General features: G+C 43.6%; 1 protein-coding gene across 1 annotated transcript in view; it reads left to right on the forward strand.

Annotated features, from left to right (window-relative positions):
- HPSE2 (heparanase 2 (inactive)) overlaps positions 1 to 27226 on the forward strand; it is a 563007-nt gene that overhangs the window by 409562 nt on the left and 126219 nt on the right. The window contains exons 8-9 of the mRNA XM_029059340.2: positions 16854 to 16960; positions 25340 to 25454. Coding sequence (XP_028915173.2) covers positions 16854 to 16960; positions 25340 to 25454 — 222 coding nt within the window. The remainder of the gene's footprint in view (positions 1 to 16853; positions 16961 to 25339; positions 25455 to 27226) is intronic.

Here is a 27226-nt window from a genome sequence, read left to right on the forward strand (position 1 = left end):
GATCTCACTTTAGGCCTCCATGGTTTAAGACGCCCAAATATTTGTGCAGTCCAGTCTTACCTTTAACAAACCTGACAATAACAAACTATTGGATGCATTTTTTAAAGTATACTTGTATGTGTTCCTAAGCTAAATGAAGATAAACTATTCTGAAAGGATGAAGGTTCCCTGGAGACCCATTCAGATGAGAGTTTACTCAAGTGCCACTGCACTGTTTCTTTATCCTCAAGATTTGTGAATATTGCCTGTGCAATTGGAATCCCAATTGATTTGGATTGGGTAAATGTGTTTGTATGTCTCCACTTCCTTCTGAAGTGAAGATTAGGAGACAGGCAAGTAGATGGTAGGGCAGGGAAGGGCAGATGTTTATGGGAAGCAGTGTGGTCTAGTGGAGAGAGCCCAGGCCTGGAAGTAACTAATCCCAGTTCTGCCACTTTTCTACTATGTCACTTGGGAAATCATGTAATTTCTCCTTACCTTAATTTTCTCCTCTGTAAACTGGAGATTAAATCCCACTCCCTCTGACTTAGAATATGAATCCTGTATGGGGTAGCGATTGTATCCAAGCTGATTATCTTGATTCTGCCCCAGGGCTTAGAGCAGTGCATAGTAAGTGCCATTTTTTTTCCTTCAGAATGTAAGCTCCTTGTGAGCAGGTAACATATCTACCAAGTCTGTTATACTGTACTCTCCCAAGAGCTTAGTACAGGGTGCTGCATCCAGAAAGCACTCAATAAATACAATGGATTAATTGACATGCAGGGTTTAATAAAACAATTAGTTTGGCTGATAATGTAACTAGGATAGAGTATTACACTGGGAGTTATTGAGCACTAGAGAGCAGAAACTGTTCCTTCTTCCACTGAAAACCCTTTATGCCATGAAGATGAGAAAGGCTGTCTTTCTACTTTGCAAAATGCATTGCCTTTCAACTCTCGCTCTCTCTCCTGCCCTCATCCTACCCAGTTTGAGCAGTTACAGTGATTATCACCATTGTGTTGCCGTCTTTGTTCTTTGCAGAACCTGGTGATGTTTGACTTTTGCCTGTTTGTCTCCAAACTCTCTTGAAACACCAGCTCAAAAAACTCCCTACACCTGGATTACAGTCCACCATACTGGTCTGTCTATCCGAGGGGGGTTGCCAACCTCCAGCTGTGACATCACATTTTCTTAGGTTGCTCTTTACTATTACCTTATGTGGATTCCTTTGTCCTTTTTCCTTTCATTTCAGTTCAACACACTGCAACTGTTTGGGTATCCTATGATTATCCATTCCCCTCATGTGCCCCTTGTAGGGTAATAATAATAACAGTGGTAATTGCTAAGCACTTACCTTGCGCTAAGCATTGTATTAAGCCCTGGGGTAGGTATAAGATAATCATATCTGTCACGGTACCTGTTGCACATGAGACTCACATTCTGAGTAAGAAGGAAAACAGGCATTTATTCCTCATTTTATAGATGAGGAAACTGAGGCACAGAGAAGTGAAGTGACTTGCCCAAGATCACACAGCAGACACGAGGTGAAACTGGCACTAGGTCCTCTGACTCCCAAGCCCATGACTTCTATGTTTGTAGACTGACTTCTTTCCAGGACATCATGGTGGATGATTCGAGCTTGCTACTTGATGTGGAGTTGGTCACAGGTGGTGCTGGCAAAACCGCCCTAGATTCTGGACATTATGTCTATGAGAGACCTACAGAAAGTTGGACATCACTACAGCATTATAGATTTCAATTTGGTCTGAAGTTGGATATCCTGCTGCACAATTCTATTTTTCAATCTCCATCGAAAGCAGTGCTCATCTTCTTGATTCTGTCTTCTATTTCTTTGTTTAGCTGAGTGTCATTGGTGAGCTTACAATTTCAGTGATAACATTATGCTCTGTGGGGTTGAAGAAAATCTTTGTGTGGAGGGCTTCCTGATTGTAGAATGATACAGTCTGTTTGGGCCTGAAATCATATTGTAAATTGTAGCATGACCTATCAATCAATCAATCAATGGTATTTATTGTACTTACTGTGTCCAGAGCATTGTGCTAAGGGCTGGTGAGAGTGCAGTATGACAGAACTGGTAGATACGTTCCCTGCCCACAACAACCTGACAGTTTAGAGCAGGAAACAGACAAGAATATAAATAAATAATAGGTAGGTATGTACTTAAGTGGTGTGGGGCCGAGGGTAGGGTGAATATCAAGGTTTAGGATGAACAAGCATGGGACTGGAAGTCATCCCTGCCTTGCTCTGTGATTTTGGTCAAGTCACTTAACTTCTCTGTGCCTCAGTTTCCTCATCTGTAAAATTGGGGTCAACATCTTGCTCTCCCTCCATCTAGGCTGTGAGCCTATTGGCAAGATAATTGGCTTGGGAGTCAGAGAATGTGAATTCTAAACCCAGCTCTACCACTTGTCAGCTGTGTGACCTTGGGCAAGTCACTTAGCTTCTCTATGCCTCATGTGAGCCCCATGTGGGACAGGAACTGTGTCCAACCTGACTACCTTGTTGATTACCGAGTGCTTAGAACAGTGCTCGGCACATTGTTAAGTGCTTAAATACCATTCATAGTAGTAGTAGAATCTACTCAGAGTGCTTAGAACACTGCTTGGCTCATAGTAAGCATTTAACAAACACCAAAATTACTATTATTATTGAGTGACAGAGGTGTCATCTGATGTAATTTTCTTGCATCTACCCAAGTTCTTGGAACACAATAATTACTTCATAAATACTGTCTTCATTAAATAATATGTGATTGACTCTTCTTCAGTAGCTTGACCAGAAGGGTTCTTTCTAGATTCTTGCTGGCAAGGGAGAGACAGAGTGTGATGTATAGGCAGTTTCCACAGGTCACTCTCTCTCGCCTTTCTTCTTAAAGATGTGAGGTGCAGGTATCTTTGGAGACCTGTGGCACTTCTCCAATATTCCATATGTTGAAGAAGAGCTTATTCAGCCCTATGATTTTTAGGACTCTCTCTCCTTGAAGATTTCAAAGGAATGCCATCAGATTCAGATATTTCACCATTTTTACCTAGGCTATAACTATAGTGGTGACTTTCTCAGAAATTCATTCATTCATTCAATAGTATTTATTGAGCGCTTACTATGTGCAGAGCACTATACTAAGCGCTTGGGATGAACAAGTCGGCAACAGATAGAGACAGTCCCTGCCGTTTGACGGGCTTACAGTCTAATCGGGGGAGACGGACAGACAAGAACAATGGCAGTAAACAGCGTCAAGGGGAAGAACATCTCGTAAAAACCGATGGCAACTAAATAGAATCAAGGCGATGTACAATTCATTAACAAAATAAATAGGGTAATGAAAATATATACAGTTGAGCGGACGGGTACAGTGCTGTGGGGATGGGAAGGGAGAGGTGGAGGAGCAGAGGGAAAAGGGGAAAATGAGGCTTTAGCTGCGGAGAGGTAAAGGGGGGATGGCAGAGGGAGTAGAGGGGGAAGAGGAGCTCAGTCTGGGAAGGCCTCTTGGAGGAGGTGATTTTTAAGTAAGGTTTTGAAGAGGGAAAGAGAATCAGTTTGGCGGAGGTGAGGAGGGAGGGCGTTCCAGGACCGCGGGAGGACGTGACCCAGGGGTCGACGGCGGGATAGGCGAGACCGAGGGACGGCGAGGAGGTGGGCGGCAGAGGAGCGGAGCGTGCGGGGTGGGCGGTAGAAAGAGAGAAGGGAGGAGAGGTAGGAAGGGGCAAGGTGATGGAGAGCCTTGAAGCCTAGAGTGAGGAGTTTTTGTTTGGAGCGGAGGTCGATAGGCAACCACTGGAGTTATTTAAGAAGGGGAGTGACATGCCCAGATCGTTTCTGCAGGAAGATGAGCCGGGCAGCGGAGTGAAGAATAGACCGGAGCGGGGCGAGAGAGGAGGAAGGGAGGTCAGAGAGAAGGCTGACACGGTAGTCTAGCCGGGATATGACGAGAGCCCGTAATAGTAAGGTAGCCATTTGGGTGGAGAGGAAAGGGCGGATCTTGGCGATATTGTAGAGGTGAAACCGGCAGGTCTCGGTAACGGATAGGATGTGTGGGGTGAACGAGAGGGACGAGTCAAGGATGACACCGAGATTGCGGGCCTGCGGGACGGGAAGGATGGTCGTGCCATCCACGGTGATGGAGAAGTCTGGGAGCGGACCGGGCTTGGGAGGGAAGATGAGGAGCTCAGTCTTGCTCATGTTGAGTTTTAGGTGGCGGGCAGACATCCAGGTGGAGACGTCCCGGAGGCAGGAGGAGATGCGAGCCTGAAGGGAGGGGGAGAGGACAGGGGCGGAGATGTAGATCTGCGTGTCATCTGCGTAGAGATGGTAGTCAAAGCCGTGAGAGCGAATGAGTTTACCGAGGGAGTGAGTGTAAATGGAGAACAGAAGAGGGCCAAGAACTGACCCTTGAGGAACTCCAACAGTTAAAGGATGGGAGGGGGAGGAGGCTCCAGAGTAGGAGACCGAGAATGATCGGCCAGAGAGGTAAGAGGAGAACCAGGAGAGGACAGAGTCCGTGAAGCCAAGGTGAGATAAGAAATTGAAGTCTTGCCTTCATATTGTGGCTGGTTTTTTCTGCTTCCCAGGACCTTCTCCTCAACAGAAGACTTTTCTGATTAATGTTGTGTTTTTGCTACCCATACAAGATTCCCTTCTTGTCTGCAATGAGAGTGGCTCCATCTATAATCCTCAGTGCTCTGGTAATGTGGATGGGGTTGAATAGCTTCTTTAGCTATGAGTGAAAATCTTGAGTTGGTGACGATCATCATATCATCTCTCTTCTGGTTTGACAGTCAAGGGTGCCTTGACTCACTACTAGTAGACTCACTAGTAGACTCACTACTAGTCGAGGGTGTTTCTTAATGTGATTGATCTACTTGACCTGGGACAGGAGGTCTACTTTTTGTTGGAATAATAAGGAGCTGCAAGGTCTTACTGGTGTCCTTCTTGCTGTGATGCAGATGTTCTTTCTTTAAATGAGTCATTGCCTCCGACCATCCCTGGTGGTGTTTCCTTTACATTTCTACATCCTTGAGGCATTAATGTCTTTGTGGGCAGGGTTAGTGTTTACAAATTCTATTGTATGAAGCTCACCCAGTTAGTACTGCACTCAGTAAGCGCTCAATAAATACAAGTGATTGGTTTATTGGGTATTTGGGAGAAGAATCTCTTTACTCTGATTTTAATTCTTGAAGCTAAGGGTTTCTTGGTCCAATATGGATACTTGTCATATTGCTAGAGAAAGTCTCACAGCATTCTTTGTTCCCCAGTAGATTGATCTGGGGCTTTTATGGTGGTGTGGATCCACTTTCTGATGCATTATTTGTATTAAGAGCTCAGGTTTATGATAATTATAATTTATAAACCAGTGGTTGGCCCCTGCAGTGGGACTGTACATCTTTCAAATCCAACTGTGGGATGACGATATCATCTATCAGAGGCAATTGTTGGGACCTTGAGGACCTTGAGGACGTCCACAGCATCTTTCTAGTATTTGGAAGGCAACACGAGGTATCAGCAGCTATGAGTCTGTGTTGTGTTTATTTGCTGAGAAGTTCAGTGGCTAGCACATAGTAAGAAAGTTAACAAGTACCATAAAAAAGTAACTCATTAACCATTTAGCTCTCCAAACCCATGGTGACATTTTACCACATTACAGAACTGCTATCCTGTGATAAAGTTCCTCTGATAATGTGCTTGCCAGATTCTGTGGAAGCTATCAAGATTCTGCCTAAATCAGTATAGAATATTTCCTCTCATTGCTGTTTATTCATGCATAGGGCATATGGGCTAATCACAGCCATGATAATGGGAAGTTTACTGGAAAGAGTTCAAGACTGGGGATTGGGAGAACTAGATTCTAATCCTAGTGTGACCTGAAACAAGTCACTTAACTTCTCTGTGCCTCAATTTCCTCATCTGTAAGATAGGTCTAAGATACCTATTCTTTTAACCCGTGAGCCTTATGTGGAACAGGGACTCTATCCTATGTGATATCTTGTATCTATCCCAGAACTAAATTTATGGCTTAGAACATAAGTGCTTAATAAATATCTTCATCATTAATCACACAAATAAAAATGGTTGGATATGGAGGCATGGTGGGAATTTTGTCAAATTGGTTATGATGCAAATATTGCCTCCCAAAGAGTGGGCTTGAAGCCACTACACTAAGATTGTGAAGGATAATTTAAAAGGATAAAATACGTCTGCTGATGTTGTTTATATGGATGAGGCAAATTGTCAGCGATGTAGATTTTCTAGAAAGGAAGTAACCATGGGATTCCTAAGGAACATCTAGTTTATTTTTAGAATAACCTATTACTTAAAGTGATGTGGGATTCCTGGACACTGTTAGAAGGAGTCACCTCTGTTTCATCCCCACCCCTCTATCCCATGCGATCCAAGGCTGTGAGCAGATGAGAATGAGTGTCCAAATCATGCTCTACGGGAAGGATCGTCCCCTACTGACTGTGGGAAGGTCTGGGGGAAGATGTTCACAAACGTCCTGTCCTTCCTCCTGGACTCATCTTTTTTAAATGTTGGAATAGAATGTAGCTGATTATCTCACAGAAGTTTATTCATAGGACATGCTGAACATTGCCTAATGCTCATGGAGCATAGGGTAGCCAAAGAGACCCGTGTGACCGCCCTTCTTGGCTCTTGAAATTTTTTTTTTTTAAAAAAAAGGATAAAGGTTTGGAGAGCACAACCTAGCCTGGGGGAATGAGTAGATCTGCCTGTGGAGGCCTTAGAAGCAGAAGGGAAGGCTCAGAGAATTTCCGTTCTGAGACAATAGTCTTAACTCTCTTCAACCTGGACTGGACTGTTAAGGGAGAAGCAGGTTTGGGAAAGGAAGAAATGATGATAGTTTCAATTCGGAATCTGAAGTCAGGCCAACGTTTTCATTTAAAAGAGCCTCAGAAGACCATCTAGTTTAAGCGGCAAGAGAGGGGATCAAAGGTGAGGTCCTGATTTCCTTTTGTTGGCAAGAGCCTTGATCTACTGTTCTGAGGAGCAAGGCTTCAAACAATTTCAAGGGAGACAGATAACCCTTTGGGGGTCTATTAGAACCTAGAATGGAGCCTTGCACTCACTGGGCACTCAATAAATATTAACTGATAATGATGATAGTGGTGGAAAGTAGGTGCTATTTTAACTACGGGCCATCTGGAGTGGATTTCTTCACTCCAGTAGTGAGAATAATACATTGCTTTGGCTGAAGAGTTCCTTCCTGTACCCCCTCTTCAAGGCCATTGCACCAAAGGAAAGGAAATAGTCTAACAGCTGTTTTCATCTTCTAAGATATATCGGAGTTGCCTCCTTTTTAAAAAATACTACTACTCAGGCACAGTTGACCCACCATTTATATGTGAAAACTTCCACAATTTGATTCACGATTTGATGGCGAAGCACAAAACGAACAGAGAAGGAAACAAAACTTCAGAAGCCAAGTCCTGATCTACCAGAGAGCAGAGAGTATTGTTTGCACCATAATTAACGATAAATTGCTGCGATGGGTGATGTTGGGCAATTGTTTTCCATCTCCGACCGGGGCAGCATAATAGGAATGGGGCTTAAATGGCAGTATTTGGAATTTGGGTTCAATATCAGGAAGAATTTCCTGCCACTCTGCCTTGCTAGACTATGGAATGAATTTTAATTGCAGATTGTGACATCCCCATCTCGGGAGATTTTTAAGAAATATGTAGTAATTATAGAGTAGTGGTTGTTGTTTTAATAGTGGAAATAGTGGTAGTAATAATAATAATAGCAGCAGCATAGCCTAGTGACTATGGGAGCCAGAAGATCCTGGATTCTAATCCCAACTCCACCACTTGCCTGCTGTGTGACCTTGAACAAGTCTCTTCACTTCTCTGTGCCTCAGTTGCATCAGCTGTAAAATGAGGATTAAAACTGTGAACTCTCTCTGGGATAGGAACCATGCCCAATATGATTAATTTGTATCTTCCCCATAGAATGTAGTATAGTGTCTTCCACATAGTAAATGCTTAACAGATACCATAAAAAAATAGTGGTAACAGCATTGGTGATGGTTATACAGTGCCTAGTGAATGCAGTATTCTGTGCTTGGGAAGATATAATAGTAAGGATTTAATATAACTGTGCTTTAACCAGGGTGGTGGCCGTTGGGATGGAGAGGAAGGAATGGATCCATGAAAGGGTTGAGAAGAAGAATGACAAAGAATTAACAGTTGATTTAGTGTAGAGGGGAAAAGGACAACCTTCAAAATCTGTCTGAGGAAGAATGGAAACAATTTAACTGTGGGTTGGGTGTGAGAGTTGAAGGAAAAATGAGCAGTTGAGGATGACACCAAGATCAAGGTCAGCTACAGGATGAAGATGCTGTCAATGGAGATGTAACCAGCATTCGAACGGGGATGATTTAAGCGAGAGGCAGTGTGGTCTAGTGGATGGAGCGCAGACCTGGGAGCCAGAAAGACCTGGGTTTTAATACCAGCTCTGACTCCTGTCTGCTATGTGACCTTAGGTAAGTCACTTTATTTCTCTTTGCCTCTGTTACTTCACCTTTAAAATGGGGATGAAGACGGTGAGCCCCATATGGGCCATGGTCTGTAATAAGAATAATAATAATAATTGTGATATTTGTTAAGTGCTTACTATGTGCCAAGCACTGTTCTAAATACTGGGGTCAATACAAGCTAATCAGGTTGTACATAGTCCATGTCCCAAATGGGACCCACAGCCTTAATCCCCACTTTACAGATGAGGTAACTGAGGCACAGAGAAGTGAAGTGACCTGACCAAGGTCAAACAGCAGACAAGTGGTGAAGCCAGGATTAGAACCCAGGTCCTTCTGACTCCCAGGGCTGTGCTCTATCCACAAGACCACCCTGCTTCCAGCCTGATTATCTTGCATCTACCCCAGTGTACAGTCCCTGGCACATAGTAAGTGCTTAACAAATACGTGCTTAACAAATACCATAAAAAAGTTATTTTTACCTAGAGCAGGGGAATAGAGTAGATGACATTGAGAGGGACCATCCATCTAGCTCTCCTTTAGAAAAACGGGCATATCAGCAACAACAGTGCCACTCTACCAGTCTTTTTTCATGCTCAGTTCTATCACTGCTGCTGATTATTATATGTTCTTGGGCCCCATCAACTCATTGTTAATCCACAAGAAGACAGCCTGGCTGTCCAATCCCAGATGAGTGAGTCAGGTTTCAGGATGCTTTGAGCCAAATACATTACATGATAAATGATATAGTTTGATCAGATTGATCTGTTGCCGTATTGTACATTCCAAGTGCTTAACCTCCCGCGGTCCTGGAACGCCCTCCCTCCTCACCTCCGCCAAACTGATTCTCTTTCCCTCTTCAAAACCTTACTTAAAAATCACCTCCTCCAAGAGGCCTTCCCAGACTGAGCTCCTCTTCCCCCTCTACTCCCTCTGCCATCCCCCCTTCACCTCTCCGCAGCTAAAGCCTCATTTTCCCCTTTTCCCTCTGCTCCTCCACCTCTCCCTTCCCATCCCCACAGCACTGTACTCGTCCGCTCAACTGTATATATTTTCGTTACCCTATTTATTTTGTTAATGAATTGTACATCGCCTTGATTCTATTTAGTTGCCATCGGTTTTTACGAGATGTTCTTCCCCTTGATGCTGTTTAGTGCCATTGTTCTTGTCTGTCCGTCTCCCCTGATTAGAGTGTAAGCCCGTCAAACGGCAGGGACTGTCTCTATCTGTTGCCGACTTGTTCATCCCAAGCGCTTAGTACAGTGCTCTGCACATAGTAAGCGCTCAATAAATACTATTGAATGAATAGTACAATACTTGCACATAGTAAGCGCTCAATAAATACGATTGAATGAATAAATGAATGAATGAATTGAGCATTTTGGGGGGAATGGCATTCCAATTTGGGAAAACGGCATGAACAAAGAATCAGTGATAGGTAACACAAGAATGGAATGTAGTTAGGAAGAGGGCTTGAGAGGAGTGAAGAGAGCAGGGTTGGGAGGAGAGGGTGAGGGAGAACTTATATATAAAATAAGGAGCTTATTTTGGAAAACCTTGATGACAACAGTGAGGACTTTTTCTTTAATATAATTGTGCTTTAACCAGGGTAATTAGAACACTGTACTAAGTGCTTGGGAGAGTATAATATAACAGACCTGGTAGACGCATTCTCTGCCCACAAGGAGGTTACAGTCTAGAGGGGAAACAGAATATGCACATTAGTGTTGTGGGGCTGAGGATGAGGTGCAAGTCCACGTACAAGGGTGATGAAGAATGGAGTGGAATAAGAAAAATGAGGACTTAGGTGAGGAAAGTCTCTTGGAAGAGCCATGATTTACCTAAGGCTTTGGAGATGAGTAGAGTGATAGTTTGTCATAGACGAAGGGGGAGGGGAGTTCCAGACCAGAGGTAGGATGTGGACGAGGGGTTGGCCATGAGATAGATGAGATCGAGGTACGGCGCGTAGATTGGCATTAGAGAAGTGATGAAGTGGGAGGGCTGTGTTGTAGTAATAGCAGTGAGGCAAAACAGGAGAGGACAAGCGGATTAAGTGCTTTAAAGCTTAAAGTAAGGAGTTTCTTTTTGATTTGGAGGTGGATGAACAGTTCCTGGAAGTTCTTGCAGATTGGGGAGACATGGACTGAAAAGTTTTGTAGAAAAATGATCCAGACAGCAGAGTGAAGTATGGACTTAAGCAGGGAGAAACAGGAGGCAGGGAGATCAGGAACGAGGCTGAAGAAGTAATCAAGGCAGTCTAGGATAAGTGTTTGGATTAACACGGTAGCAGTTTGGAAGGAGAGTAAATGATGGATTTTAGCAATGCTGTGAAAGTCGAACCTACAGGATTTGGTGAATTTGATGACAGATTGAATATATGGGTGGAATGAGAGAGATAAGTTGAGGACAAGGACAAGGTTAGAGGCTTCTGAGACAGGGAGGATAGTGGTGCCGTCTATAGTGATGAGAAAGTCACGAGGAGGACAGTGTATTGGTGGGAAGGTAAGGAGTTTTGCTTTGAGCATGTTAAGTTTGAGAGGTGTCGGGAGGATACCCAAGTAGAAGTGTTCTGAAGGCAGGAGGAAATATGAGACTGCAGAGAAATAGAGATATCAGGGCATGGTGATGTAGAATTGGGAATTAGCTGCATAGGGATGGTAGTTGAAACCACAGGAGTGAATGAGTTCTCCATTAAATCTACTGCATTCCCTCAACTGCTTATCTAGTTATTGATTTTTTAAAATGAAATGAATTTGGATGGGGTGACTCTATCTTCTCCAATTCATATGCCCTTCTTCAATTTACATTTTTCTCTTGAATTCCACCTCAATTTCTTTTCATTTACATTTATATTTCCTTCATGTTTACATTCCCATCTCCGATTTTGCTTGTTGCTCCCAGAATCCTTTATTGTGATTTATTAGCTCCTGTCTCTGAAGAGCTTCAACTATTCCTTAGGCAGAATTTCATTTAACTGAGCATCATCCCTGTAAGATAAGGAAAAAAATGCAATTCTTTATTTTGTAGATGGGACTTGAATCCAGAGGCCCAGCTCAGAAAGTCTCTAGGACACCTGTGTCCTAATTGAGAATTTTATTATTCTGTGTTAACAAATTTTAAAAATCCTGCCTGTTCCATGATTTTTAAAATTCTACGATTAGTTTTCCCAGTACTTCATGGACTACTGTTCAAGACATCAGCTTTCCATTTGGCTATGTGAACACCTTTAGTATCTATCTGCCACTCCATAATTTTTAAAACAATATTCTACAGTAAATTTAACTGACTTCCCTCAGAGAAGGAAGATGTGTCTTCGCAGACTCTTTATCTGGATTCTATTTGGAGCTGCAAACTTCACTTCTTTTCTTTTACTGGGAATGGTTGGGGTTTTCATGGCATGACTCTGAGTTCTTCATCTTCAAAAAATATTTATGCAATCCCCCTTAACAGTGAGGGGATTGTGTTTATTTAACTTGTCATACATTTGTCCTTTGTACCATACTCAGGAGGGGGATTGCATAAATGTTTTGTCTCTTAACAATGAGAGCTCACAATCTAAAGGAGAGGACAATGAGGGACATATCTCAATAATATTAGTAGAATAGCAGCAGCTGCAGTAGCAGTAATCACACAATCACTCATATTTATTGAGCGTTTATTGTGTGCAGAGCAGTGTACTAAGTGGGAGAATACAATATCACAGAGTTGGTAGACACACTCCCTGCCCACAGTGAGCTTACAATTTAGGGGGAAGACAGACATTATTAAAAATAATTGTGGTACAGTGGAATGAGCAAGGGCCTAGGAGTCAGAGGTCATGAGTTCTAATCCCGGATCTGCCACCTGTCAGCTGTGTGGCTTTCGGCAAATCACTTAACTTCTCCATGCCTCAGTTACAGCTAAGGTAACTGAGCTTACCTTAAATGGGGATTAAGACTGTGAGCCTCACGTGGGACAATCTGATTACCCTGTATCTACCCCAGCACTTAAAACAGTGCTCGGCACATAGTAAGCGCTTAACAAATACCAACATTATTATTATATAGATATGTATTTAAGTTCCGTAAGACTGATGGAGGGATGAAAAAAGGGAATAGTAATAGTACCAGAAGTAGCCATAGTAGTAGAAGGATTTATTGAGTATCTTGGAAAGTATAGAATAATTATTATTATAGTATTTTTTAAGTGCTTATTATGTGTCGAGCACTGTACTAAACACTGGTGTAGATACAAATTAATCAGGTTGGACACAGTCCTTGTCCCACATGGGGCTCACACTCATCCCCATTTTAGAGGTGAGGTAATTGAGGCATGGAGAAGTTGTGACTTGACCAAGGTCACCCCGCAGACCTGTGGCGGAGCTGAATAACTAAGTTCCCTGCCCACAAGGGGCTTACACTCTAAAGGGTATACAAACACAATAATATGTAAAACTAAAGTCACCCAAGTAAATATTGTGAACAGATGCATATAGATAATCAGTGTTAAGGAGGGCACAAATGTGCTCATGAATGTTAAAGGTGGTTAAAGGATGATAGCATTGGGAAATTACTGAGGAAGGTTTGTTGGATGAGGTGGAATTTCAGGAGGTTTTTGAACATGGGGAGAGCTGTGGTCTGTCTGATGTGGGAAGAGAGGGAGCTCCAAGCTGAGGGAATCGCAGAAGTGAAGAGATGGAGTAAGGATGGTTGAGAGTGAGATAGTTGAAATAATAATAATAGTATTTATTAAGAGCACTGTACTAAGTGGTGGGAAGGGGAACCCCAGTGGAATTTGGACACAGGTCCTGTCCTTAAGGGCAAGGAACAGCTAAAAGTTGTTTTGGGCAAGAAACAAAGACAGCAAGTTAGGAAACAGTGGGTGAAGAGTGCAAATGTGCAGGGTGCCTAAGGTGGGACAGATGATGACAAGTTTCTAAGCTAATTCTGAGAAATTTTTGTTTGAGACAGAGAAACATAGGTAACCAGTAGGAGTGGGGGCTTTCATTGTCATTTAACAATAATAATAATAATAATAATAATGCTGGTATTTGTTAAGCACCTACTATGTGCTGAGCACCGTTCTAAGCGCTGGGGTAGATACAGGGTAATCAGGTTGTCCCACAAGAGGCTCACAGTCTTCATCCCCATTTTACAGATGAGGTAACTGAAACACCGAGAAGTGAAGTGACCTGCCCAAAGTCACACAGCTGACAGGTGGTATAGCCGGGATTAGAACCCGTGACTTCTGACTCCTAAACCCGGGTTCTTTCCACTGAGCCACGTAGACTGTGAACCCGTTATTGGGCAGGGATTGTCTCTATCTGTTGCCGAACTGTATATTCCAAGCGCTTAGTACAGTGCTCTGCACAATAAATACTATTGAATAAATGGGGGCAGGGAACGTTTGAGGAGTGGAGAGATGTGGGCTGAGCTGTGTTTCAGAAAGATGATCTGTGCAGCAGTGTGAAGTGCAGTTCGTAGCAGGGAGAGTCTGCAAACTGCATAGTTCCTCAGACACCTGCACAAATCTATAATAATGCGATGGGCAATGAATGATGGAGATTCCTGTTGAGAATGAATGATGAGCTTCAATCATGAAATCTCAGGACCAAGAATCGTGGGATGGAGAAGAAACTTTCTAATGACAGTGGTTTGCTCTGGACCACTCACAATCTCACATCCATGTTCTCACTGGGGCATATAGAGGGAAGCGGACACATAGGCAGGCAGACAAATCACACATTGTAAAGTGCAGAGAAAGGTTATTTAGATGTAGCATGACTTAGTGGATAGAGCACAGGCCTGGGCGTCAGAAGGGCCTGGGTTCTAATTCCGGCTCCATCACATGTCTGCTCTGTGACCTTTAGCAAGTCAGTTAATAATAATAATAATAATGATGTTGGTATTTGTTAAGCTCTTACTATGTGCAGAGCACTGTTCTAAGCTCTGGGGTAGATACAGGGTAATCAGGTTGTCCCACGTGAGGCTCACAGTTAATCCCCACTTTACAGATGAGGTAACTAAGGCACAGAGAAGTGAAGTGACTTGCCCACAGTCACACACCTGACAAGTGGCAGAGCCGGGAGTCGAACCCATGACCTCTGACTCCAAAGTCCAGGCTCTTTCCACTGAGCCACGAACTTCTCTGGGCCTCAGTTACCTCATCTGTAAAACAGGGATTAAGAACATGAGCCCACTGTGGGGCAGGGATTGTTTGCCACCCGATTGATTTGTATCTACCCCAGCTCATAGCACAATGCTTGGCACATAATAGGCGCTTAACAAGTACCATAAGCATCATCATCATGCAGATCCCATTAAGGTCAAACTGGCTGCAGCTTGAGAGTTTCTGATCCTGTGCCAGAGCTCTATAACCTAGCAGGTGATTGCTTTTTGTGGTTGTTGCAACCCCTGTCCTTCAACTGTTTAGGATAATCAGTCAGCGTTATTTATTGAGTGCTTGCTGTGTGCAGAGAACTGTACTAAGCATTTGAGAGAGTAAAACATAATAGAGACATTAGACACGATTCCTGTCTTTGAGGAGCTTACAGTCTAGGAGAGGAGACAGACATTAAAATAAGTTAAAGATAGGGGAAATGGAAAAGTGTAAGAATGGTGCATAAGTACTGTCGAGCTGAGGGTGATGTAACGAGAATAAAAATGTAGTAAAGAAATAAAGGACCACCAATGAGCTCAATTCTCCCCTTTACACTTTTGAGAATGCTGGAAAACAGTTTCCCAGATACGAAAGGAAGAAAGGTATCACTTTGCTTCTACCCCAAGTATTCTCCTCAGGATGTATTGCCACAGGCCCAATACAGTGACTACGAGAAGAGTGTTGACAAACCATAACTCTGATATCTACACCTGCGAAGCAATCAGTCATCAGTCATTGGAATTTATTGAGAACTTACTGTACCCACAGCACTTAAGTAACATACCTTGTACTCTGCTACTTCCCCTATCTGTAATTAATTTTAATGTCTGCCTCCAGGACTAGACTGTGGCTAGGGATCATGTCTACCAACCCTATTGTATTGTTCTCTCCCAAGCACTTTGTCTCTACACGGTAAGTGCGTGGCTCAGTGGAAAGAGCATGGGCTTGGGAGTCAGAGGTCATGGATTCAAATCCTAGCTCTGCCACTTGTCAGCTGTGTGACTGTGGGCAAGTCACTGAACTTCTCTGCGCCTCAGTTACCTCATCTGTAAAATGGGGATTAAGACTGTGAGCCTCACATGGGACAACCTGATTACCCTGCATCTACCCCAGTACTTAGAACAGTGCTCTGGACATAGTAAGTGCTTAACAAATACCAACATTATTAATAAATAGCATTGAATGATTAATGGATGGATTGATCACTGAGTCCCTACAGTGTGCCCAGCACTGTTCTGAGTTCTAAATTCCTGTACATGCTTGCCAAATTGAAGACCCCCTTCATATGGATGGTGGTCTGGGAACACTCCTCAAGTCCTACTCCTGCAGATTCCTGGTAGTAGATGCTTCTCGTATGTCAGCTCAGTCCCTCATCTCAGGACAGGTAGCTTATCCCGGACCATTCTTGGCTCTCCAACTAAGACTGCATCACCGTGAGCCCATTGTTCGGCAGGAATTGTCTCTATCTGTTGCCGAATTGTACATTCCAAGCACTCAGTCAATGCTCTGCACATAGTAAGCGCTCAATAAATACGAGTGAATGAATGAATGAATTCCAATGTTTATCATTTGTATCTTTCTTACTGTGCTTTCTTCTCCCTTATCTCAATCCTGTCTGTTGCAATTCATGCTCTTTACATTTTGTTATGCCTTCAGTAGAGGTGAAAAACAGATAATAATTGTCTTAGTTAGGAGGACAGCCACGTTTAGTGGAAATAACAGGGGACTGGGAGTCCAGAGACCCTAGTTCTAACCCTAGCTTTACAACTGGCTTTCTCTGTGACCCTGGGCTAGTCACCTAACTGCTCCAGGCCTCAGATTCCTCCTCTGTAAATTAGGAATCTGCTCTCCCTTCTGCTTAGATTGCCAGTGTGGAATAGAGCCCACATCTGATCTGGTCTGATTATCCTGCGTCTACACTAGCACTTAGTTCAGAGCTTGTTATTTAGGTAGGTTATACTTTAAAGGTACCACAGCTAACTCTTGAAGAGCATCATCAAGCCACTCTCACGGAACCCGATCGGAACTCTTATGACCTCTCCTTTGAGATCGTTTTGCCCAATCATTTAATCTACCTTTGTTGCTTCCTTTGGCCTTTCTACGTTCTCTTAAAATTGGAACTTCCAATCCACTAAGTAAAGACCTAGCCTGTGCTAAGTATGTTTGGGAATTCTTCTGAAAGGATCAGTGCACAGTACATTAAATGACTGCACTTTTGTTTTGTGAATAGGTGGTAAACACATACACCCCAGGAAAGAAGATTTGGCTGGAAGGAGTTGTAACCACCTCTGCTGGAGGCACGAACAACCTATCTGATTCCTACGCAGCTGGATTCCTGTAAGTTAACTCAGAACAAATGTATGATTGATTCCAGTATTGGAGCTTGAAGCACGCTACACTGGAAGCTCCTTCAGAGCGGAGTTCATAACAATAATAATAATAATGGTATTTGTTTAGCAGTTACTATGTGCCAAGCACTGTTCTAAGCACTGGGATAGATACGCACGTGGGGCTCATAGTCTTAATCCCCATTTTACAGATGAGGTAACTGAGGCACAGAGAAGTTAAGTGCCTTGCCCAAAGTTACACAGCTGACAATTGGCAGAGCTAAGATTAGAACCCAAGACTTCTACTCCCAAGTCCATGCTCTTTCCACTAAGCCACGCTGCTTCTTAGTGTCTTCTAACTCCATCGAGCTTCCCCAAGTGCTCAGTACAGTACTCTGCACATAATAATCACTCAGTAAATACTCCTGACTGATTTAGAGCCCCTTGTGGCACAGGAACTGAATCCAACCTAATTATCATGTATCTCCACCAGTGCTTAGGACAGGGTTTGGCTCATAGTAAGAGCTTAGCCAATACCACAATCCATGTTTTTCTAAAGCCCAGTTCCCCAGAGGCTTGCCTGACTGTGCCTGACTGTTCTGGGCATACAGGAGGAGACCTCAGTCAGTCAGTCAATCACATTTATTGACCGCTTACTGGGTGCAGAACACTGTACTAAGCATTTGGTAGACTTCAGTATAACAATAAACAGATACATTTGCTGCCCACAATGAGAGGTCCAATTAGACTGTGGCAGGAATGCATCTCCTATGGTGGCAGGATTCAAGTCTGCCCTAAAAGGAGGCCTGGAAAGAGTCCTCCAAGAAATTATTTGATTCCTACAGCCTCCTATGCTTCCCTTTCCAAAGATAAGTTTGCCCAAAATTATTTGATCCCTACAGGCCTCCTACCCTTCCCTCTCCATAGACCAGTTTGCCTGTTTGTAAGGTAAGAGCCTACTCAGAAGGGCTCCAAGCACATGATGAAATCCTAAAGACAGAAGGAAGGTGCAGTGATTCCAGGAAGACTGAAAAATACTAAAACTGGGTCTGAGTGCCCCATGAGAAGATAACTAGCATTCATAAGATTTATGCCCTTGGAGATGAGGCCTCCTGTGGACCTCAAACCTGGATTTAGCTTGCTTACTGATCTCCCTGCCTTCTGTCTCTTCCGACTCCATTACATTCTTCATTCTGCCGCCTGGCTCATTTTCCCACAAAAATGGTCAATTCACCTTTCCCCGCTCCTCAACGGTTGATCATCCCCCTCTGCATCAAACAGAAACTCCTCACCAGTGGCTTCAAAGCACTCAATCACCTTGCCCTCTCCTACTTCACCTAGCTAATCTCCTACTACAAGCCAGCCTGTACACTTCGCTCCTCTAATGCTAACCTTCTCACTGAACCTCAGTCTCATATATCTCACCTCTGACCTCTCAACCACATCCTGCCTCCGGTCTGGAACGCCCTTCAGCCTCATATCTGACTGATAATTATTCTTCCCCCTTTCAAAACCTCATTGAAAGCACATCTCCAAGAGGCCTTCCCTGACTAAGCCCTCCTTTCCTCTTCTCCCACTCCCTTCTGTGACATCCTAACTTGTTCCCTTTATACATCTGCGCTCCCAGCCCCAGAGCACTTGACAACATATCTGTAAATTATTAATATTAATGTCTTTATCTTCTTCTAGACTGTGAGCTAGTTGTAGGCAGGGAATGTGTCTATTGTACTCTCCCAAACTCTTAGTACAGTGCTCTGCAGAAAGTAAATGCTCAATAAATATGGTTGACAGACTGACTGACAATCCCTGCCCTCTAGGAGATCAATCAACAGTGCCATTTATTAAGTACTTGTGATGTGCAGCACAGCACTGTACTAGATCAGAGAAAGAATGCATCTACATTGTTTCAAACCCAGGCACTGGTTCACAGTCTAAAACAGGGAGTCGAGGGCAACCACAATGCCACCTTCCCACTATCCTGCCAGCTCTCACACACAGGGATTAAGGCACAAACTAAGAATGAAACAAAAACAGAAACAGGCGTACTTTACATAGCTGTCCAGTTGTTGTTGATCTCTTCGGTGCTCCAGGCCAGCTGCCTGTTCTACACTGTAACAACCTGCCCTCCATTCGAAGTTGCGGGAGGGTAGGTTTATATCCTTGCTACAGGGCTCTCAGTCCCCTCGGGGCCAAGCAGGAGGATATCGGTGGCCGCGACACAGCTCCGCTGCTCCAGGGACTCAGTTCTCAGAGGAGTCGTCTTTTTTTTGTTGTTGGAGTCAATTCCTTGGAATCGACTAAGCTAGAAAGTGAAGATTCCTTCCTGCTTGAAACTTCATCTTTGACTAATGGCCTTCCAAGGAATCCTTCTCTGCATTGAGTTGTGCGTTACGTTGCCGGCGGCTGTTCATGAATATATATGGGCTTATTTCCCCATCAATGTGGCAGCTTCTTTAGCATCTTTATAGGGAACAAATCACAGCAGACAAACTGATTGCTTTTCCCTGAAAGAATTACAACAATTGCAGATGAAGGGAATGCAATAGATATCATATATCTTGATTTCCGCCAAACTTTTGACACAGTGTATCATGGAATCTTACTTGAAAATAGAATTCAAATTGGCTTGGCTATGAATACTGTCACGTGGATTGAAAACTGCCTGGAGGGGCATAAACAATGATCCTTGTAATAATGGATTCGACAGTAATAGGCATCTTGGAAATATTTTGATAGATGATTAATGGTGGTACTTTGAATGGCCACAGAAGAGTTTTGCTAAATTCTGGTCTCACTACTGAATATGTGAATAAAATCACTGATTTGATACAAATTGCAGTTTCGATAATGATATAATGTTCAGGAACTGAGCATCAAAGAAGGATTCGACCTAGGCGAAGTTCGATCCTTCAGCCTTCCATCTTTCCTCCGTTCTCCGAGGCAACAGAAGTCACTTTTGAGCCTGATCTCTCAATAATAATGACAGCATTCATTATGTGCTTACTATGCCCCAAACACTGGGCTAAGCTCAGGGGTAGATACAAGATAATCAGTTCAGATACAACCCCTATTCCAGACACCATATCCAGAAAAGGAAAGTGAGACTCAGAGAAATTAAGGGAATTGCCCAAGTTCTTTCCACTAGGTTGTATGCAAACCTTGGGGAAGATAGAGGCTTCATAAGGTGCCACATAAACTCACTTACATCATTAGGATGACAGAACATGTAAATTTGTGAAAACTTCTGTAGTTTTTTCCAAGCCACCCTAAAATCTCATCTCCTCTAAGAGGCCTTCCTCAACTAAGCCCCCTTTCCTCCTACTCACTCTCACTCTGTGTCGCCTATGCATTTGGATCTGTAGAGAAGCAACCTTGAGTAGTGGATAGAGCATGAGCCTACGAGTCAGAAGATCATGGGTTCTAATCCCAGCTCCTCCACTTGTCTGCAGTGTGACCCGGATCGAGTCACTTAACTTCTCCGTGCCTCAGTTACTCCGTCTGTAAAATGGGGATTGAGACTGTGAGCCCCACGTGGGACAAGGACTGTGTCCAACCCGATTTGATTTTATCTACCCCAGCGTATAGCACAGTGTCTGGCACACAGTGAGTGCTTAACAAATACCATAATTATCTTTATTATTATGCTTATGATATTCACCCCAATTTTGGACCCACAGCACTTAGGTACCTATCCTTATATCCTGCCATTTCCCCTATCTGTAATATATTTCAGTGTCTGCCTCCCTGTTCAGACTGTAAGCTCCTTAAGGGCAGAGATCATTTCTAGGAGTAGTAATAGTATTTGTTAAGGGTTCACTGTGTATAGAGCACTCTACTAAACCCTGGGAGAGAATACATAGTTGGGGATTAAACATGGTCCCTGTTCCTCTGGGGGCTGCATTCTAGTCTCTCAAGTGCTCAGTTCAGTGTTCTGTACAAGCATTCAATACATACCGATCAATGAATCAGGAACTGTTTTTTATTGAACACCTACTGTGTGTTAAGCACTGTACTAAGCCTTTGGAAAAGTACAATACAAGAATTGTAGACACCATCCTTGCCCATGAGGACCTTACAGTCTCCAGGGAAGTTTGAACTTTTGATTGATTGATTGACTGACTTAGCAAATAGTCGCTAGAGTAAATAGAAACTAACCGAGTGAACCGACAAAGCCCTTACATGATCTGAAATATCCAACTTCCATCCAGTGCAGAGGTCAGCTTCTGGGAGAGTTGGAAGACATATAATAATAACAACTGTGGTATTTGTTAAGCACTTACTATGTGCCAGGCAACTGTACTAAGAACTGAGGTGGACATGAGCAAAGTGGGTTGGACACAGTCCTTGACCCACATGGGGCTTACAGTCTTAACTTAATAGATATCATTCATTCATTCATTCAAGTCATTTGGTCGTATTTATTGAGCACTTACTGTGTGCAGAGCACTGTACTAAGTGCTTGGGAAGTATAATTCAGCAACAGAGACACAGTGAGCTATCATAATAATAATAATAATGATGGCATTTGATGGCAATGATGGCAGAACAGTGCTCTGCACATAGTGCGTAACAAATACCAACATGTGTTAAGTGCTTACTATGTGCCAAGCACTGGTCTAAGCACTGGGGGGAATACAAGGTAATCAGGTTGCCCCACATGGAGCTCACAGTCTTAATCCCCATTTTCCAGATGAGGTGACTGAGGCACAGAGAAGTTAAGTGACTTGCCCACAGTCACACAGCTGACAAGTGGCAGAGCCAGGATTAGAACCCGTGACTTCTGATTCCCAAACCCATGCTCCTTCCACTGAGCCACGCTGCTCATGTGAAAGCTACTGACTGATTTTTTGGCATCTTCGTAAGTGAAAGTGGATTTAGAGTTTAACAGGAAGGATTTAGGATTTAGTATTCATATTTCCGTAGGGAGAATGACTATTCAACTACAGAGACCATAAAAAAGTGGTAATCCATAGATGTTAGGAGGCGTTATTATTACTACTATTACTATACCATTACTAATGTAATTCTAGGACACTGAGGAGAATGAGTAACCCTTGAAGATAATGCATCCTTAGAGGTTTCTCTGACAGTCCTGCCAGTAATACTAATGGCCATTATTCTCTGGATTTGTTTGAAATATATTGATGCAACTGTTTTCATAAATACCATTATTACTGCTGTAGTTCTAGGACACTGTAAGTTCTGGATAATGATTGACCTTTGGAGATAATGAGTCCTTGGTAGTTCCTCTGTCAGTCTGCCAGTAATATTAATGATCACTTAATCAATCATATTTATTATTCGCTTACTGCGTGCAGAGCAGTGTTCTAAGCACTTGGGAGAGGACACTATAATAGAGGTGGTAGACACATTCTCAGCCCACAGTGAGTTTAGAGTTTAGAGGGGGATATATACGTAAGCCTTATTCAAGAAAGACCCCTTAGGGAAGATAAGCCTTCAATAAGTCTTTGAAAATAGAGGAGTAATTATCCGTCTGATATGAATTCCAGGCCAGAGGTTAGCAGCAAGACAGATGAGATCAAGGTACAGTGAGTAGGTTGGACTTAGAGGAGTGGAGAGTTCAGGCTGGGTTGTAGTAGGAGAGCAGTGAAGGTAGGCAGGGGCAAGTTGATTGAGCACTTTAAAGCCAATGGGAAGGAGTGTTTGCTTGATACAGAGGTGAATTCATTCATTCAATAGCATTTATTGAGCGCTTACTATGTGCAGAGCACTGTACTAAGCTCTTGGAATTTACAAATGGGCAACTGATAGAGACAGACCCTGCCCATTGACGGGCTTACAGTCTAATGGGGGGAGACAGACGGACAAAAACAATAGTAATAAATAGAATCAAGGGGATGTACATCTCATTAAAACAATAGCAATAAATAGAATCAAGGTGATGTACATCTCATTAACCAAATGAATAGGGTATTAAAAATATATACAATTGAGTGGACGAGCAATTGAGAGGAGGGGAAGAGAGAGGGGAAGGAGCAGAGGGAAAAGGGGGAAAAGAGGGCTTAGCTGAGGGGAGGTGAAGGGGGGTTAGAGGGGCAGCAGAGGGAGCAGAGGGAAAAGGGGGAGCTCAATCTGGGAAGGCCTCTTGGAGGAGGTGAGCTCTAAGTAGGGTTTTGAAGAGGGAAAGAGAATCAGTTTGGCGGAGGTGAGGAGGGAGGGCGTTCCAGGACCGCGGGAGGACGTGACCCAGGGGTCGACGGCGGGATAGGCGAGAACGGGGGACGGTGAGGAGGTGGGTGGCAGAGGAGCGGAGCATGCCGGGTGGGGAGTAGAAAGAGAGAAGGGAGGAGAGGTAGGAGGGGCCAAGGTAATGGAGAGCCTTGAAGCCTAGAGTGAGAAGGCAACCACTGGAGTTTCTTGAGGAGTGGGAATCATGGTCTGAACGTTCTTTAGAAAAATAACCCAGGCAGCAGAGTGAAGTGTGGACTGGAGAGGGGAGAGACAGGAGGCTGGGAGGTCGGCAAGGAGGCTGATGCGGTAATCCAGACTAAATGATTGGATTAACGAGGTAGCAGTTTGGAGAGAAAAGGGCAAGTTTAGTGATATTATAAAGTTTGGAATGACAGGATTTAGTGACAGATTGAATATATAGAGAAGGTGTGTGTCTGTGTTTAGGGAATATACATGTGTACATATGTTTGTGTGGGTATATATATATATATTATATGTGTATTTGTGTGTGTATGTGTATGGAAAATATAAGGAAGCAGCAATGCCTAGTGGATAGCTCATGTGCCTGGAAGACAGGAAGACCTGGGTTGCAATCTTGGCTCTGCCACTTGCCTGCTGTGTGACCTTGGGCTAGTCACTTCACTTCTCTGTGCCTCAGTTACCTCATCCATAAAATGGGGATTAAAACCGTGAGCTTGTGTCCTTAGAATACTCTGCTAAGTGCTTGGAAAATACAATTCAGCAATAGAGACAATCCCTGCCCACAATCACCACAATCACTCTATCACCGTCGATGGCACAACCATCCTTCCCGTCTCTCAGGCCCGCAATCTCGGTGTCACCCTTGACTCGTCTGTCTCGTTCACCCCACACGTCCTATCCGTTACCGAGACCTGCCGGTTTCACCTCTACAATATCTCCAAGATCCGCCCTTTCCTCTCCACCCAAACGGCTACCTTACTGTTACGGGCTCTCGTTATATCCCGGCTAGACTACTGTGTCAGCCTTCTCTCTGACCTCCCTTCCTCCTCTCTCACCCCGCTCCAGTCTATTCTTCACTCTGCTGCCCGGCTCATCTTCCTGCAGAAACGATCTGGGCCTGTCACCCCCCTTCTTAAACAACTCCAGTGGTTGCCTATCAACCTCCGCTCCAAACAAAAACTCCTCACTCTAGGCTTCGAGGCTCTCCATCCCCTTGCCCCTTCCTACCTCTCCTCCCTTCTCTCTTTCTACCACCCACCCCGCACACTCCGCTCCTCTGCCGTCCACCTCCTCACCGTCCCTTGGTCTCGCCTATCCCGCCGTCGACCCCCGGGTCACGTCCTCCCGCGGTCCTGGAACGCCCTCCCTCCTCACCTCCGCCAAACTGATTCTCTTTCCCTCTTCAAAACCCTACTTAAAACTCACCTCCTCCAAGAGGCCTTCCCAGACTGAGCTCCTCTTCTCCCTCTATTCCCTCTGCCACCCCCCCTTTACCTCTCCGCAGCTAAACCCTCTTTTTCCCCTTTTCCCTCTGCTCCTCCACCTCTCCCTTCCCATCCCCACAGCACTGTACTCGTCCGCTCAACTGTATATATTTTCATTACCCTATTTATTTTGTTAATGAATTGTACATCGCCTTGGTTCTATTTAGTTGCCATTGTTTTTACGAGATGTTCCTCCCCTTGACTCTATTTATTGCCATTGTTCTTGTCTGTCCATCTCCCCCGATTAGACCGTAAGCCCGTCAAACGGCAGGGACTGTCTCTATCTGTTGCCGACTTGTTCATCCCAAGCACTTAGTACAGTGCTCTGCACATAGTAAGCGCTCAATAAATACTATTGAATAAATACTATTGAACAATAGCTCACAGCCTAGAAGAGGGGAGACAGACATCAAAATCAGTAAAGACGCATCAATAGCATCAATATAAATAAATAGAATTATAGATATATGCACATCAAAACAAGTAAATAGGCATTAATGTAAATAAATGGAATTATAGATATGTACCTATATACACACATGCTGTGGAGTGGGAAGGAGGGTAGTTATGTGCTTGTGAGACAGGAAGGATGGTGGGGCTGTCCACAGTATTGGGAAAGTCAGGGGAAGACAGGGTTTGGGTGGGAAGGTGAGGATCCTATTAATACTAATGATGATCACTCCCTGCATTTGAATGAAATATCTTGATACAGCTATTTCCTTTCCTTCTAGGTGGTTGAACACTTTAGGAATGTTGGCCAACCAGGGCATTGACGTTGTGATTCGACATTCATTTTTTGACCATGGATACAATCACCTCGTGGACCAGAATTTTAACCCATTACCGGTAAGTGAAAGATAAGATCCCACCCATCTGCTTTGGCTTTTCCTTTTTGCCATCACGTGTTTTGATGTCCCATTTGGTTGGGAGAATTTTCTCTTTCTCATCATGTTTCCAGTCAGTAAATCAGAAAGATAAGTTCTTGCCTTCTGTTCTCTTGACCCATTTCACAGACTTTTGGCTTGACCGCAATACCCAAGTGCATTTGAGAATCCGCTTTGCCTTGTGGCTTGTTTGAACTCTACTTGAAAATGAATTTTCCCAGATTGGTTTCTTTCACTGCTAATAGGAGACATTAGTTAATGTCAAATGCAAACATGTTGAAAGCAGATGGGATTGTATTACCTCTGGAGCTGAAATTTCTGCCAAAATAATAGAGAGTGTGAAACCCTTTCTGAAAAAGAAACAGGCAAGTGGGTTACAGAGAGATACTGACCCTTCAGTCGTGAAGGAGCGGTGATGGAGTTCCCAGAGTCCACTAAAAGGAGAATCAGAGCTTGGGAAGTGTCAAGTGGGAGGGACAAAGTTTATTTCTTTCAGGAAGCCTGCCCTAATGCTGCTCACCTTTACCCAAGCCCAAGTGATCAGTAACAAAACTAAATACAAAATTAAAAAATGAATCATGAGACTATTTGCCTGCCTCCCACTTGCTTTAGAATGAAAATTCTAGAGGGGAGGCAGTGTCCACTGTAGGTTGTGATAACCTGTGAATATTCATCTAGAAGAAGTATTCGGGTGATTCAGTGACGCTGATTTAGTCACTGATTTGTCATATGGCTTTGGTAAGATAGCCCCTCCTGTCTCCTCATTGTAAATGGATGGGACATGATATTTATAGAACTGAGTTTTTTATGTTTGTTTTTTAATAGTATTTGTTAAGCTCTTACTATATGCTAGCACTGTAATCGCTGGGGTAGATACATGATAATCCGGTTGGACAGAGTCCATGTCCCACAATGGACTCACAGTCTTAATCCCCATTTTACAGATGAGACAACTGAGGCACAGAGACGTGAAGAGACTTATCCAAGGTCACACAGCAGACAAGTGATCTTAGAGAAGCAGTATGGCTTAGCGAATGGAGTGCAGGCCTGGGAGTCAGAAGGACTGGAGTTCTAATCCCCACTCTGCCACGTGTCTGCTGTTTGATCTTGGCAAGTAGTTTATCTTCTCTGGGCCTCAGTTACCTCATCTGTAAAGAGTGTGAACCCCAGGTGGGACAGGGACTCTGTACAACCTGATTAACTTGCATCCACCCCAGAGCTTAAGCAGTGGTTGGCACATAGTAAACACCTAAGAAGGAACATTATTGATTATTAATTAGTTAAGGGGCAGAGCCAGGATTAGAAACCAGGTCTTCTGACTCCCAGGCCCATACTCTTTCCACTATGCCATGCTGCTTCTCATGGTTGTAATACTGTAGTCGCCCAAGCACTTAATACAGTGTTTTGCACACGGTAAGTCCCAATAGATTCGACTGAATGAATAATGAATGAATGAATGATTATAAGCTTTGGCATTAGTTCAGAAAAGCTTGGTGCAAGTGGACTAATCCTAAATTAGCCAAAGGACAGACCCAAAGAATTAGGGAACTGGAGTTTCTGTTCCTGTTCCCAGTTTATTAAACTGTAAGTGAAAAAACTTCCCAGCTTCCCTCTATCAGGCAAGTCTCATCCACTGAGCACAAAGCTTCTCATTTGTAATTCTTCCCAAGGGAGCTGAGTTTCCAAAAGCACAAAGCTCTAATAAAGAAAGCTTATGTAAAAGCACTTTAAAAA

The sequence above is a fragment of the Ornithorhynchus anatinus genome, chromosome 3 (assembly GCF_004115215.2).
Source record: "Ornithorhynchus anatinus isolate Pmale09 chromosome 3, mOrnAna1.pri.v4, whole genome shotgun sequence".
Lineage (NCBI taxonomy): Eukaryota > Metazoa > Chordata > Mammalia > Monotremata > Ornithorhynchidae > Ornithorhynchus > Ornithorhynchus anatinus.